The 16,450-nt window shown below is 41.5% G+C and overlaps 1 protein-coding gene across 5 annotated transcripts in view; it reads left to right on the top strand.

Moving 5' to 3' along the window:
• The window catches only part of PAMR1 (peptidase domain containing associated with muscle regeneration 1), a 90,766-nt gene that overhangs the window by 67,133 nt on the left and 7,183 nt on the right, over positions 1 to 16,450 (top strand). For 2 of the 5 annotated variants that reach the window (XM_090032935.1, XM_090032937.1), the window contains exons 8-10: positions 10,016 to 10,216; positions 14,133 to 14,345; positions 15,968 to 16,034. In XM_090032935.1, coding sequence (XP_089889061.1) covers positions 10,016 to 10,216; positions 14,133 to 14,345; positions 15,968 to 16,034 — 481 coding nt within the window. The remainder of the gene's footprint in view (positions 1 to 10,015; positions 10,217 to 14,132; positions 14,346 to 15,967; positions 16,035 to 16,450) is intronic. The other 3 variants (XM_090032939.1, XM_090032938.1, XM_090032936.1) reach the window with 2 other exon arrangements.

Genomic DNA, 16,450 nt, shown 5'->3' with positions numbered 1-16,450 from the left:
ACCTAGGCTCTTTATTAGTGAATGGCATTGAGCTCTGGATAGGTAGAGCTATTTAGGATATTTTTGTCTGAGTGATTTTTCAAAGGAAAATTTACTTTCTTCTGCTGAAAAATTATTCTCAGCTCCATGGCTTCCCCCCTTCTTGACAATATATTCAGCAGGTTTCTGTGTTGTCTAGACTTTCTAATTCCCTAGACCAGGTGACAGTCTTTTGGGAACAAAGTTACTGGCTCCAAGGGCTTTCTCAGCTGCTCTGGCAGACTGCCACAGACCTGAGGTTCCTAACACTTCCAGGATGTGTGGCAGCTCAGCTTCATCCAGGACCCATGAACTGCTTAGCTTCCTTCCTGCAGAGCTGCTGGGGCTCTAGACAGCTCCCAGAGGCTTGGAACTATTCAGTGAAATGAAATGTCTTTTTGGCTTTCTCTAACTGACATTTTTGTGGAAAGGTCCAAAATTTTGAATTTTCATTTAATTTCTGAATTAATTTTGTAAATGTCCTACAGAATTGGAATCCCAGCTAGTTATATATACACATCCTCCAGAAATTCTATGTATGAATTTCATTGGATAGGATGTCAACATATTACTACCTTTGCTGGTACCCCTCTGTCTTGATCTATGGTGTCACACTTGAAAGAGGTGAGAGTCATTCTTTGAGGCCCATTCAGTCCTTGGCCTCCCTGCTGAGATTGCCAATGCACCTTATGCAAAAGCAATATTTCATGTTAAAAGAAAACTGGCACAGTTTGCTACTTATATTAGCCCAGAAGCCAAACTCTGACTTAGGACCATGTGGCTGGATCAACTTTGATAGCAGCATTATTAAAAAGCTCACAAGAGCAATTTAAAAACACACAAACACACTTTTATTGTCTCCATGCCTCATATTTCAAGGGGGGTGGACTGGAAATTCAAGCCTCAGATTAGGGCCACTGATGATAAATAAGATGTCATCAGGGGATGCAATATATTACTAATAGCACATGCATTATCTAGAAATGTATTGCAGATATATATATTTATGGCATTCTATTGAAAAAGGGAACCCAAAACAAGAACAACTACTTCAGCAAGGAGTATTCAGAGAACAGTGGGGGAGAAAAAGTGTGTCTGAAGAGATGATCTGCTTTCTCTCAACAGAGATAAAATGAACATGAAAACCATTGATAAATGTCAGATGATTTGGAATTGAGGAATATCTCCCTGAGGTAACTGAAAAAGGACACGCATCAGCACTGTACAGCAAAAGCTGTGTTAACCGGCACTTTATTAGCCAGAAAACTCTATTACCCTGCATCCGAGCGACCCGGCAAAAGTGAAACCAGAAGTACCACTTCCAGGGGACTACCCGTTTCGCCACCATGAGCCGAGTTTTTCTTTGCCACTTCTTTGGCCCACAGCCCAGGGCAAAGCAGCCTGCATGGGGTCCCCCTCCCCATCCCCCGGCACCCTGATGCCGGGGAGTGCAGTAGGTGGTGCACATTTGATTAACCGGAATATTTGATTTGATAACAGAGCGTTTACTGCACTATTAACAATGGAACACTGGATTTAAAAAATCAGGAACTGTCTGTTAATTTATTCTAGTTTTTCTCTGTCAAATAGGGAATAGCTTAATATATTTCACATAAAACAAATGCATGTTTTCCTTTCCTAAGACACATAGGAAAAAGACAGGGAGAATAAGATTAAATTTTACTATAAGTCCATGAATATATTATATAAACATTTATTATAGCACCTCTTTAACAGCAGTGTGGTCCGAACTCAGCATTTCTGATAGAAATTCTTGCCACTGATACCACTTTGGGCTTTTATATTATCTGTTTTCATAAGCTATCTAGGGTCAGGCTGGGTCCATACTTGACTCCTACTGCAGTCATGGGGGTCATGTTAAGTGTCTAGATAGATTGCTGTGAAACTTCCAAAAAAAAAGACAAGGACTGTGTCTACACAAGACACTGACTGTGCAGTCATTACTGCGCAGTTATTTAGTACTTGTATAAACAAGTACTGTACTTGTATGATCAGGATTACTGTACAGTAGCATCATGTCACACTTCCTGCCATGTGATGCTACTTTTGAGTAGTAGTGAGCTACTGCGCAGTCATCATCTCATGTAGACACAAACAAGGTGTAGCAAAAGAAGGAATTCTAAAACCTGGGAAACATCTATTAAGTAATCTATGTCCCTGCTCATCACTGTAGGATCATTGTTTCTGAGGCATTTTATAGTGCATTGTCCAACTGAGATTTGAGAAATCTGACTTTTCTATTTGGTAGCTATTAATAGATCTAATACCCATTCATTTGGTCAGTCCCTTTTTGAACCTGTGCTAATATTCATTACTAGGGCTGTGCGAAGTTTCGGTCACTGATTCAATTCACTGGAGATTCGGCTTGATTCAGTGGGCTAATCTCCAAATCTGAACAGAATCAGGAGACCCTTTAATCTCTCTGAATCAAATCGGAACTCTTCGAATTGATTTGGAGAGATTTGGAAAGGTTAGATGATTCGGACATAGACACGGCTATAAATATTTTTTCTAAATACCTCAAGGTACCAGGCGGTTTGTGAATGCTGATATGGTGGGGTGGATGGAGTGTCCCACAGGGGCGGGGGGAGGGGAGGTCAGGGTGCTTGGCAGCAGACCTGGAAGTGGACCAGAAGCTCTTCTGGTCCACTTCCAGTTCTGCTGGTGCCTCTTGGGTCTGGGGGTGGGGCACCCAGGGTCCTCTCATGATCTATTATTGAACTGGGGAGGAGGGCGTGGGGGTTGGGGGAGCTCCCCTACATGCTCCCCGGTGTACCTGGAAGTGAACTGGAAGTACCTCTAGTCCACTTCTGGGTTTGCTGCTGAGCATGGGGAGGGGGGACCCACACTCCTGTGGGACACTCCATCTGCTCCACCATCACAGTGTTCACGAGCTGTGCCTGGCACCTCAAGGTATGTAGAAAAAACATTTAAAGCTGTGTCTATGGCCGAATCACTGATTCTCTAAATCAGCATCAAATCTTCAAATTTGGATTCAGCCAAATTGAATTGGAGACAGTGATCTGAATCAGCAAATCAAATCACTGTTCCTGATTCAGGCTGAATCCGAATGGAATATGGCCCATTTCACGCACCCCTTCTCATTACCCAGACTTTATGAGATTCAGTTTGTTCACTTGGGCATTCTCTTCTAATCTCACTGGGGAAGGAATATAGCCTAAGTATCCCAGTCTGAAATCCTAGACATGCTAGAGCTACAGTTCAGATTTTGGCACTTGTCTCAATTTTGTCTCAGATACATTATACTTGGTTACGGGTGTTCTTGTGGATGAGTCTTTAAACATCAAGTTCCTCTTGATTCTAGGTTAGCACTAAATAATCTATTGTACTTTCTACTTGTACTTTTGGACTGTAGTGTACTTTTCTACTTGCTACTTGTTCTCCGGTCTTTGATCATCCTTTCCTCTACCATGTGCCAGTTAAACTAGTACAGCAATGTTATAGCTTCCAAAGCTCTTTGAGAGGAAAGGCAAGGTATTGTTCTTATGAAAAATGTGCAGTTACTGCAAGTGTACCTAGCTTTGCAAAAGACATTGCATTGATACCAAGTACAATGAGTATGAGGCTAAGTAGCACAAAGCCTACTAACCATTGCTGACTAAGATGGAAAGTCCTTCTCCCACAGTTTATATAGATAGTATTTCTTTCTTGCTGCTTTTCTAGTCCATGAAAACATGCTAATGCTACACCTTCTTACTAGGGCTGTGCAAGGCTTCAGACAGAGCTTCAGATCTGGAGAAGCTTTGGATGCTTCGGGGTCCAAAGCAGCACATCTGAGTCGAAGTGTGGGCCTCGTTAGGCTTCCCGAAGTGGTTCAGAGCCACCTCAGAGATCTGGCCATGGGGAATAAATGGGGAAACAATAAAATATCTATAACATTCTTGGTTTTTGTCTGATTTGGATGAAATTTTCAAGGATGGTAGACTCTGTAGGGAGCATGAAGTCTGCCAAGTTTCAAGAAGATCAGAGCAGGGGTTTGGGGGGAACTACACCCCAAATTTGTGAAAGCAAAACTCATGTCACATCTAGGTGTTACAACATAGTGGGGTGAAAACTGCAGGGGTGGTGGCTCTTCCTGAGGCCACAAAGCCTGCCAAGTTTCAAGAAGATCAGTAAAGGGGGTTGAGAGGGAACTGCCCCTCAAGCTGCGTACAAGCAAAACTGGTGCGGTGGGACTGACCATGTCTGTCTTGGGGCGGGGAGGGGAGACACTGCTGCAGGCCTGGCTGCTAAGCTGCTGTGTTACCAGTTACCAATCAATCAATCATGATTCACTCAGGGACCAGGGACTCAATACACAGGACCTAGCTACTACATAACGACTTAAGGAGCATCAATTAACACCTACTACAAAACCAGGCTAAGGAGAGGGAAGACTCAATACAGACAATCAACTGCGCCAGGACAGATGTCTTGGCAGGAGTTTTGTCTGTCAGCAGCTCAGGGTGCAGGGCCCCAGACCCCCCTGCACCAATCTTCTTGACAGCTGGCAGGTGTCATGGCCTCAGCAGGGGCCACTATCCCTGCAGCTGTCACCCCGCTGTGCCTTGACACACACAGGGTCACCCATGGAACAAGTTTTCTTGTCCACAACTTGGGGTGCAGTTCTCCCCAGACCCCTGCACCAATCTCCTTGAAACTTGGCAGGCTTTGTGGCCTCAGGAAGAGCTACCACCCCTGCAGTTTTGATCCCCCCTGTGTTGTAACACATCCATGACATGAGTTTGGCTTTCAAGAATTTGGGGTACAGTCCCCCTCAACCCCTTGCACCAATCTTCTTGAAACTTGGCAGGTTTCATTCAGCAGAGGCTACCATCCCAGCAAGTTTAATCCAAATCGGCCAAAAAAACCTACAAAGTTATAGATATTTCATTGGTTCCCCATTGTACCCTATGGCCGGATCTCTGAGGCGGCTCCAAAGCTTTGGCCGGATCAAGGTGGAAACCCGGTCTGGAGCTCTGGATCGGATCGCTACCATCTGAAGCAGCTGGATCAGATCGCTGATGACTCACACAAGCCTACTTCTCACCACATGAAGGCTGCAGTTAAGACAGGGCTGTCCGACTTCTGAGTGGCTGGGGTCTTTCTCGCACATGAGCCAAATGCTATTCTTTGCTGTGCTGTGCAGCCATGCTGCATTGATGCCTCCCTTCATGCTTCAGGAGACCCTGCTGGGCCACACTAGTGCCACCATACTTTGCAGGGTCTTTGGATCCCTCCAAGCCCTCTGGCTATGGGCTCCCTCAGCCCTACAGGTCATGCTGCCCTACCCCCAGAGGCAGGGGCAGACAAAAGGAAGTGGAGGAAGGAGGGAGAGCCTGGAGAATCTGGCAGTAACAGCAGGAGAGAAATGTGGGGAGTGGACTGGGAGTCACAGGTTAGCAACTCAGGGGCTACATGCAGCCTGTGGGCCCCCCGTTAGACAGCCCTAATTTACAAGTGTCAGAGTTCAGAAATTAGAATCCTAGTTTATTAGGAATATTTGATTTCAGATACCGAACCTTGTGCTTAGTAGCTAGCAAATCAGTTTACTTAAGGACATGAGTTTAACTCAACCCAGATCTTGAACAGAGTTTAGTAGCTGAGGAGATGCACATACAGCATGGATGTGTTTACATGTGATGCTACATTGCTGTAGTGACGTGCTCTGGTAATGTAGCATCAGTGGGCGCAAACCATGACTCTGATGCAACATCGCTGTAGTGATGAGCTACCTTGCTATAGCTTGTCGCTACAATGACATAGCTGCTAAAAATAACCATGCGCTGCTGGGACAGCACAGTAAAGGCTGTTACTGCACTATCATTTAGTACTTCCTAAAGTAAGTCATGGGGGGCATGCGTAGACGTGCCCCATTAGATGCAGATGACTAGATTAGATGGTGGTGGGTGGGAACAAGGAATACAATTTCTTTTAAAAGGGTTACCATTTAAAAAAAACTTAGGAAAAATACCTGCACAAATCAATGGCATGGTTGGATATATCCCCAAAACAGCAGAGAATGTTGAAAGGCTTTACATCTCTGACAAAGGAGGCAGTCCTAACATACAAATGAACTGACTGTACAATCTGAAAGAGATGAAAACAACTCAGGTTCATGCCATCCACATAAAGAAAGGAGAGCATTGTACAAAGCACAGAAATAATTAGGATTCCTTTTAAAATAATTGATAAAGACTTTATTGCAAAGAAATGATTACAAAGCAAAGGAAAATGGTTACCAGAGCTGTCTGAATACCAAAGAGAGGGGGATGAAAGGGAAGACAGTCTTATAAGAACAAAATCAGGGAGAAAGTCAGAGCTGTCAATGATAATATAAGGGTAATTTTAATATGATTTAAACTCTGATTATTACAGAAGAAAATGCACCATAGTAATACAGTTTGATGAATGCACCACAGTTTTATTAGTTCAATAACAGCAAAAAATAACTAAATTGTTCAAAGAAAGGATAAAAAAGAGTAACACAATGGCACAGGTCAAAGAACAGAGCAGAGATCAAGATTAATGTTTGAGAATATATTGGATCAGACAAGAACAGACACACAGCAGATAAAGGTATAGATAACAGAAAGATTGTCTCTGTTGATAATACTCAGTTGTTATGCTGTTAGAGCACATTGTAGATGTGTTCCCCTTATGAGATGGGGAGAGGGTATTACCAGCTTGTTATCTGGTATTATTTATTATTATTGTTTCTGGTATTACCAACTTATTATCTGTCAGCTGTGACAGGTAGAAAGTAAAGCAATTAACCCAAAGTCACACAATAGTTCCATCACGGAGTCAGGCTTAGAACTCTGGATCTCTACCTCTTCACCCTGTGCACAGTTCTCTAGATAACAATGACTGCATTAAGTTAACCTGTGCACAGAAGGCAAATTTGATCTCTTAGCTATGACATGGAATACCAGACCAAGAGATTAGAATGGAGTTGTTGAAAGAGAACCAAGGGAAGGAGAAAAATGGAAAGGTTGCCAGATTGGGAACTGATACAATGTACAGGACTAGAAGTAATTCTTCAGTACTTAAGATATCAATAGATTCACAAAGTCTGTGGATATTCATAAAGTCTGTGGATATTTTTTTTCAGAATGGATCCTGAAGTTTGGAAAATACATCGTAAATTAGGAAAATCTTCCATAGAGCTGACCTGGAATTCAGTTGCAGATTTGCCTAAAGCACTGTATCTGGCCTAGTTGCAGAAAGCTATCTTGCTCTCCTAACCACAGATTTCAGTGGGCATGCTTACACGTTCATTAATGTGCCGCAATTACGGCACATTAAGTTTAGTACCAGTAATGACAGGTACTAACTTAATGCACTGTAATCAGCACTACTGTGCATTAGCACAGGTGAACATTTTTTTTAGTGACGTTATGCGCTTTAGACAATTGACTGTGTATTAATGCATTAGCATGGGCTTCACCCACCATGCTAATGCTCAGTAGAATTAGTGTCCTGTGCTTGAAGCATCTTGTATAGACATGCCCGGTGTGTTTTACAAGTATTTATGTATGGACTTTTTATGTATAGCCTGTCATCTTATATTTACATACAAAGAAACCTCATTCAATACAGTCTATCATTAAGCTGCTGCCAAAAGCAGCATGTGCTCAGTAATGAAAACCAACCTTGAAGTTGATTATATGCAACCAACACTAAGTATGACTATAAAACACACAGCCCATCCTGATGAGAACTTTTTTCCTGGGGGTGTGCAAGCCCCAGGCCTGGCATCCTTGGAGTTCAGATGCCACCTAGTCTTGCTGGCTCCTAGCCAAAAAGCTAATGAGCAGCTAGGGGGAAAGCGCAAAAGCAGTTGCCCCCAAATTAGTACAGCCTACCTGAATAAGATATATATTAGTACCCACTGTGCTCAGTCCCCACCTCAATGCTAACACTTTTCAGAGTCATGGTGAGCCACTACATTGGATACATTTCAACTTCTTCTTTACTACCACAGCTAAGCTGTGCCTTTCTTTCCCATTTCCAGTGATTCCTGTTTCTTCTCCAGCCTCAAATGTCTGGCAAACATTATTGTGTTTATTTAGTTGGTCTAATAAAAGATATCACATTTATCCAAAGAACCATGTCTGGCAAACATCATCAAATGGGACCCCAAACAGTTCACCCAGAATCCCTGTTGCCCCCTCACTCAGCCTACTGCATATGATTAGCGTGGTCCGACCCTCCACAAGGTGGAGCCAAACTAGGTTGCCCTGCACCTCATAGTTTCATAGATGTTAGGGTCAGAAGGGGCCTATTAGATCATCAAGTCCAACCCTCTGCCCTGGGCAGGAATGAGTGCTGGGGTCAGATTACGCCATCCAGGTGTCCGTCTAATCTCCTTTTAAACACCTCCAAGCAAGGGGACAGCACTGCCTCCCTTGGAAGCTTATTCAACTTTTTGGCAACCCTCACAGTAAAGAATTTTTTCCTTGATGTTCAATCTGAATTTGCTGTCTTCCAGTTTGTGGCCATAATTTCTAGTTACCCTGGCAGGCGCCCTGGTAAACATAGTATTCTCTATTTCTTGCTGTCCACCCTGATGAGTTTGTAGGCGGCCATGAGATCACCTCTGAGCCTCCTCTTGCAGAGGCTGAAGAAGTTCAGGTCTCCCAATCAGTCCACATAGGCATATAATTTTTTTGAAGAACCCAGGACTCATGACAAGACCAGCTGGTTGAAGTCATGAGTTGGGGGGGGGTGCTAATTAGTACATGGATCCTTTGTGAGGGGTATCTGGTGTACACGCACATACTGAGCAGTGCTGATCTGTGGGGTCACCATGGCTTGAAATTCTGTTGACTCTGCTGGAGCCTATGCAAATTACTACAGATATGTTTATTTCAAGGTCAGTGTTTTCAAATTTGCTCCTCACTTCCATGCACTCAGGGAGAGCAGGGTCTGACAATAAGGATGGAGGGAAGGGGCTGCAGGGGAAAGAAGCTGGTAGGTGATCAGAGGACAAAGGGGCTACTTGGTTCCCTAGATTTATCTTCCCTGCTGTAACAGTGAGGGGGGGACAAATTCAAGGCAAACTTCCAATAATTAAATTCTATACCTGGAAAATCATAACAAATTAATACATTTGACATATATAAAATCTAATTATTAGAGGGTCAGCTTATACTCAGTGTTGTCTTATATTTGAATAAATATGGTAAATTAGGATTCAGAGAAAGTCATGAATGGAGTAACAGAAAATGCAGAACCCAAACTCATTGGCTTCTGTAGTGCATCTGTGAAGATTAGGGACCCATACAGACAGAAAGGTAAACAGGCAGATGGCTAGCTAAGCAGATACTGACTGCTGTGTTCTCCATGCTGATGAAGTGAGCTTTCCTTAGTGTGATACATCTGTTATTTTCCCTTTGCAACAGTTATGTTTTCTATGGAATTATCAGTATTTTTCTAATAGGATAAATGCAGTAGGACAGTTCACTATAATTTATCATTTTCAAGGTTCATTTTTAGTAGTGTGACTGTAATGTTTGTGTCAAACAAAGTTGAAAATGTTTTTTCCTGTACGAGGAATCTGAAAGGATATATGAAAACGGAAAAAAAAAATTAAAGAATTTAGATATAAAGGTTTCCAGACTCTAAATTCTGTTGGTTCCAGATTCCACATTCTGTTTAGCATTTCTCTGTTGAGAAGAGTAGTATTTCATTTAACATTCCTCTTATGATAGATCAAGCTTTGAATAGTGGTAATTTAGCAATTTTAAGGCATCGGTCCAGAAAGCACTTTTGCATGTGTTAACTTTAAACACTTGCCTAATCTCATGGAAACAATGGGACTACTAATGTTAAACTCATGCAAAAGTATTTATAACTGAAAATCTGCATCTACCTGTCTTGTAATTTTGATTCCTGTGCCCATTTTAATTTAATATATTTTAATATTCTAAATAAAGTATCATCCTAACACAGTCCTTTTTTTGTAATAAAGTGGATTTTTTTGAAATATCTGAACTGTCAGTGGTGATGTGTAGGACTCCAGGTGCTCCTGCTCATGGTACTGTGGAAGGAGATGACTTTAAATACGGGGCCCAGGTTTACTTCAAGTGCAACGCAGGTTACAACTTAAATGGCACCCATGTTGCCTATTGTCAGCTTGATGGGAGTTGGTCAACACATCATCCTGAATGTGGTAAGGTCACTTTAAGTTTTGATTCATATCATGTATTGGCCATTGAACTGTCATGAAATCAATCTATTGGATTTTATTAAACCAGTGTCCAAACTCAGCAGGAATTTGACAGATCCGTGACTTGATATGATGTTCTAATGTCTCTATGGTCTTAAAACACTTTGGTGGATCTGAATCTGGTTTTCTGTTTCTAAATCTGAAACTTGTATGTTGTTTCCCAGCCTTGCAGTCCTTCCTCAGGCAAAGGTCCCATTGAAAGACTGCTAAGCTTGGAAGTGTACATTGCACCTGAAACACAAATGAGGGCCATGCAGCTTTTGGCATTAATGAATCCAATAGCTATTTCTAGCGTTGTTGATCTGATATTTCATACAAAGAGATGTGTTGCACTGTGGAAGTGATTTTTAGGTGGTTTACTGTGTAGAGGACAGAGTAATGGGACAATAGAGATTTTATACCCAGGCAAAATTAGGAAGGGAGCAATGCTTTTTTGTCAGTGTTGCCTTGCTGCTGGAAGAGCCAGTCCTTTATTTACCATCTAAAACCTATGTCTCTCCTTATCACTCACTATCGCTAAGTAGTCTACTATCAATTCCTTCTTCCTAACAGGTACCTCCATTTAAGTCGTTTTCTATTAGATTTATTTTCCTCCTTGATTCCAGAATGCTTTGCATAGGTTACAGCAGTGCTTTCCAGTAGTTTGCAAAAGTGCTGTACCAACAAGGAGAAAATATTTTGATCAGTGTTTGAAAATTGCTCCTATAAGAGCTCCTGGAGGTCATCCAGCAGGAACAGGGCATCTTTCTGGCTAGGCAGACATTTTCCAGCAACAATAAATGCTTGAGGCTAAGTCTGTCAGTCATCCTCAGTAGCATCAGTACTTGTCCAAAATTCACCTCTTCACAATTATCATTGAAGCTCATTTTAACACGTTCTCTTTCCCAGTTCTTTTTCCCTCTGTTTCATCCTTTAGCAAAGTCTTTATCCCATATACATGATATATCCCAACTTGACCCTATGTAAATGATAGTACTTTTATAATATCAGCTACGTGCAGGCTGCAATAGGAGAAGAAAGCCTTTTTCAAGTGTAATCAGCCAGCTTGTTTCATTCAGAGAAGTTCAGCTACTTCTAGAAATACCAGGACTCTCCTAACCATTCAATGATGTCATGCTGGACATCATTGTGGAAAGTAGCATGCAAATAAAGTATTACTCCTGGGAGTGCTTTCCTTTCACTGCTTTACAGGAGTAGGCTGATAGAGGAGGTTTCCACCTGCTCGCCCCTTCTGTTCTATAGACATGACAGACCAGATGGCAAATCCACAGTACCCACAGACAGGTCAAGTATTTGTAGGCATGTTGAGTTAGGAATATCTAAAATTGTTGTCTCCAATTCTTTGCCCTTCTGTGACATCACAGGGTGGTGGATTGCAGTATTATGAGATGTGACTAGCTGTACCATACCTGATACAAGGTCTTGTGAAAGCAATTAAAATAATTTGTAGACAGAGGGATAACAAGGTAGGTGGGTCTCTGGGGTAGCTGTGATACACAGAGGCAACAACAACTTCTGGCTACCGTTGCATCACTGGTATGATTTTGTGGCTGCTGTAGCAGCTGCTATTTTTCTGCCTACCACCCAAGTTAGCATCTGGGACTGCCCTTGGTTGGCTCCACCTTAGTGACACTACTGTCTGTCTATACGCATGAACGGATGTTAAGGTAAGGACAGGAACAATGGAACTAAGCTAAAAGCAGGCAGAGAGCTCCTTTGCTCCCTCATCTGGGCTAAGGAAACCCATTTTTTCCCTCCTCCAGCCTCATTAATATGGTCCTGCTTTAGCAAAGAACTTAAGTATGTGCTTAACACATGTTATAATAAAGTTAATCACTGTTCAGCACAGCACTCAAGAATATATTTGACTTTAATTGCATGCTGAAATCCCATTGAAGGAAATGTTAAGAGTACACAGTTAAATGCTCTTCAGGGTACTTAAATATGTGCCTAAGTACTCTTGACTTCAACGGGATTTAATTAAATGCATAAGTGTTTTTCTGAATAGAGAAATCCCATGAACTGGTGTTAAGCAGTCAAGAGAACAAGAAGTAACAATAGCAAGAGGAATTCTCTTAAGGCTTCCGGGATTTGCCCAGAAATGGAGCAGCAACAGCTGCCAATGAGAAAAGAATTATCTAAGATAAGAGTCGAGAAGTCCTGATCTGAGATGCTGACGCAACAAACAACACTGAAAGAAATTTAGGTTACCATTAGCTTCATAAGAAGATGAGGGCAAATAAATCAATAGTCGTCAAAGGGAAAAGGATGTTCCTGACAAGCAAATGACTTTTGTTTTAAGGTTTCCAATATGGTAATGCAAACAGAGAGCTGAGGAAATAAAGTATAGGAAAATTAATTATCAGCATCACTTTAAGCAACACTGCCAACAAGCTGTAGGCTACAATTTATGGTTTTGTGGGGGGGAAAGAAACATACACATGTACAAAGGGAAAAGAAAATTAATGAGAGGTGGTATGGAGGAGAGGAAAGAAGGTTTTAGAGACAGAACCTAATGTGAATAAGAATGCAGTTGTGTTTGTTTCAGCCAAGTGAGAACTAGTTTTCTTTAAATACTATCAGGCATTCACCTGGATAGCTGAGATCTTTATATCACTGTAGGAAAAGCAAGGAAAGGATGAAAGGAATTGAGATGACCCAAATACAAACAAAAATAAAGTTAAATAGTCAAGCTCTATTACTCAAGCCCAGTAATCCAGTGCACTATAGAAAAGGCATGGACACACATGCATTCGGAGTTGTTTCAAAACAGAGGAGATGCTGATCTGTAGTATGTTGCATCTATTACATTGTGATAGTTAGATAGAGAGATACCAATATAGCAATATTGCTCCAACTTAAACTGGATGAAGAAGCGTTAAAGTTAGGCTGTTTTGTTTCATTTGTATTGTTCCGGGCTTGGTTGCATGTAATGGTTAGACTATAACAGCTACTGCATGGTTCAGAGCAAGAGTCCCTCTCCCTTTTTTAAAACAGCTCCCAATGTATATGTGTCCATACCAAAGTATACGTAAATAATCCTGTACAGATCAATAAAAAGCTCGCGAGGGGCATCTACACATGTGCTTTGCTGATGAGTAGGCTAATTAGCTCTTCAGTAAAGTGTCACTGTCTACATGTGCACTGGTAGTAGGGTGCAGTAAACTAATTAACTCTGCTGTAAGATAGTACTGTATTGGGGACAGTGCAATCCTATGGCAGAGTCATTATGTGTGATCAAATGCATGTGTAAATGGTGACCATGGTTATAAATAGCTCCCAGTCAGCTCAGCCAGCTAGGTGCCAGACTCCTGCTTGACCCTTGTGCCCCAGCCAGCCCCCCTGCTGCCCAACACTGCCACCTGGAGCCCAGGGCTGTTGCCCCATATTCCTGGCTCTGGTGTTAACTGGTCCATCCTGGTTCAAATTGCTGCTGCCCCAGGTGCACTTGTAGACACTGCTCCCAGGAGCAGTTTTCTCCAGCTCAAAGTGCTCCAGAGTATATTTCTGCATGTTAAGTGCATGTGTAGATGCACCTAGTGGATAAAATTAAGGTTTTTGCTTGATACTGGCAGGATTTGGGTCTACATTACATTTTTTTTAATGTTCCAGAATCTTTCAGTTTTAACAAAATATAAGGTAATATTAGTATTTTTTTTTCTTTCTAAACAATGACAATGTCCCTTCAATATTTTAATGCTTTCTAATTCTGGCATAATGGTTAATTTAGAAATAAAATCAGCTAAGTATAGATTGTGTAGTAATGTATGCATGCATGGACTATGAAATTCATGCTCTAGTATTAAAAATAAATACTTTGGATTTTCATAAAATCTTAAATATTTTTCCCTTTTGTTAGTTCTGGAAGAAAAAAACTGCTCAGACCCTGGTGGCCCACTCAATGGTTACAGAAAAGTAGTAGAAGACACGGGGCGTATGAATGGACGCTATGCAAAAATTGGCACAGTCATGGCTTTCTTTTGTAACAACTCATACGTTCTAAGTGGGAATGAGCAGCGGACCTGCCAGGACAATGGAGTGTGGTCAGGGAAACAGCCGATCTGCATAAAAGGTAGTTTACACTCTTTACAATATCTCATAACTATTTTAGGGGTGTTTTCTTTATTGATTATTTTTTGGCTAAAGAGCCAGCTTCCTAACAAAGCTCCCATAAAAGTTCTGAGTGACATCTGATACTGAAGCTGAGAGTCTGCCGACTCTTTCTGGTGGCTGAACTTAGCCAGGGAAGATGCTAGTGATTCCAACTGATGCTTGTCTTTAACAAACCAATAGGAATGTATCTCATTTCTCGTTTTTGTCCTGTTCCTGCCCCTCCCCAACCTTCATCTTTGGGTCAAATATGGGTAGGATTAGTGAAACAAGTGAAGACTGGAAGACAATTAAAAGAGTAGGCTATATATATTTTATCTCACTGCGTCCACTGCTCAATGACTAGTTCTTTCAAGTCAACAGGACTACTCATATGAGTAAGGGTCTACTCAGACTTCCAGTTCAGATTATAAACCTATATAAAATCAGGCTTCCAATTCAGATTAAGATTCCAAATCCAGTTAAGATTAAATTCAGTGTGGCCCTTAAGCACAAGCTTAAACCATGTATCCGTCTAAGCATTTAGGCATACATGTTAATGTTCTGTTATATAGGGAATAACTGTGTCAGTGTGGGGCCTAGTAAAAATGTGCTTGTAACCATGGTAGAATGAAGGAATTTGAGAAGGGAACTGTCTGATTATTTCCCAAAAAGTGATTTGAGCAAAAGGGAGGACTATTTGTTCATCTGGGATTTTATTATTTTCTGCATTTTAATGATTTATGTTATCTGCCCTGAGGATGGAAAGTACTTCTCCCCTTTCTCCCCTTATACCTTTATGACATTAACTTCAGTAGTTACAGAAAGATAAATGCTTGATATTAATCACAAGCAGTCAAGTATAATAAAAGAACACAATATATGAACACTCAGACATATAGATGACACACATCCTGCAAAGAAGCCTTCAGTCAATCCACTTGAGTGGAGGGAAAAAGGTTTTGGTACAATCAGAAATCAAAAAATTCAAAAAATTATTTTCACTCAAAATAAGTGTTATATGCAAGTGTAAAGACTTGGGATTTCTGTCCTGTTATCTTGGGCAAACTGAGGCCACTCTTATCATGCTTATTAAAATAGGATCCTCTCAGAACAGATTGGCAGCTATCTGTCACATTCTGCTGCTTTTGTGGCATATTCCCAGTCCTCTGGATTCTCCGTGCATGTCCAGGCAGATGGGGGCTAGGCTTTCGTATGTGTCATTCTATTTCAACAAACATTCACTCAGATGTCAAATAATCAGTTGTGATGTTTTAATTATTGTCTTAAGAAAGCTTGGGCAGTGATGTCCTACCCCTGTCTAAGACAGAAGATTACAAAGATGACTACAGTATAAGAGGCACAGACAGATTAGTGGGGAAAGTGTTCTTGTGCTTGGAAAGAAAGTTGGGATTATGTTCCTAGTAGACAAGGGGAAAAGTTGCTATATATATTTTTAAATGCATATAACAATATCTACTTACTGCTTCTTTTCTTAATCTAGTTTGTTATTGCTAGTGACAGGAAAGGGTGGACAGGTATTTGAACCATAACATTTGAGCTCTGAACATGGAAAAGGATTGTGCAACATTGTATTTTTTCTAGCCTGCCGAGAGCCAAAGATCTCTGACCTGGTGAGACAGAGAGTGCTTCCAATGCAGGTTCAGTCAAGGTGAGATTGAAATCCTTCTACTACAGTTTTAGGAGGAAAAATGTGTTCTTCCCATCCCTGTGTGCTTTATGTTGGCTGAGCAGCCATCTCATGAAATGTTTTATGAGAAGGTGCTGGAAGGTTAGGCTCATTAAAGTACAGATGTCCAGGCAGCTGGAGAGAGCCAAGAGGAAAAGTACAATTAGAGGTGTCCAAACTACAGTTAGAATTCGGGTTGTGAGCTGTAATGGTGAACAAGAACTCCCCATAGATTCTTGGGAGCTACTGGTGTTTTCCGGGGGACTTACTAGAGAAGTGAGGGGGAAGGCATCCATGTCTAGGCAGCTGCAGTAGGTTCCATTTACCCAAAGAAAGACAATGTGCTAAAGGGGAACTCTGGATAAACTTGGATGGAATGAGGGCGAGAGAGAGCAAGA

The sequence above is a fragment of the Crocodylus siamensis genome, chromosome 2 (assembly GCF_052110815.1).
Source record: "Crocodylus siamensis isolate JL-2025a chromosome 2, ASM5211081v1, whole genome shotgun sequence".
NCBI lineage: Eukaryota > Metazoa > Chordata > Crocodylia > Crocodylidae > Crocodylus > Crocodylus siamensis.
This window is presented reverse-complemented; position numbering and strand designations above follow the sequence as displayed.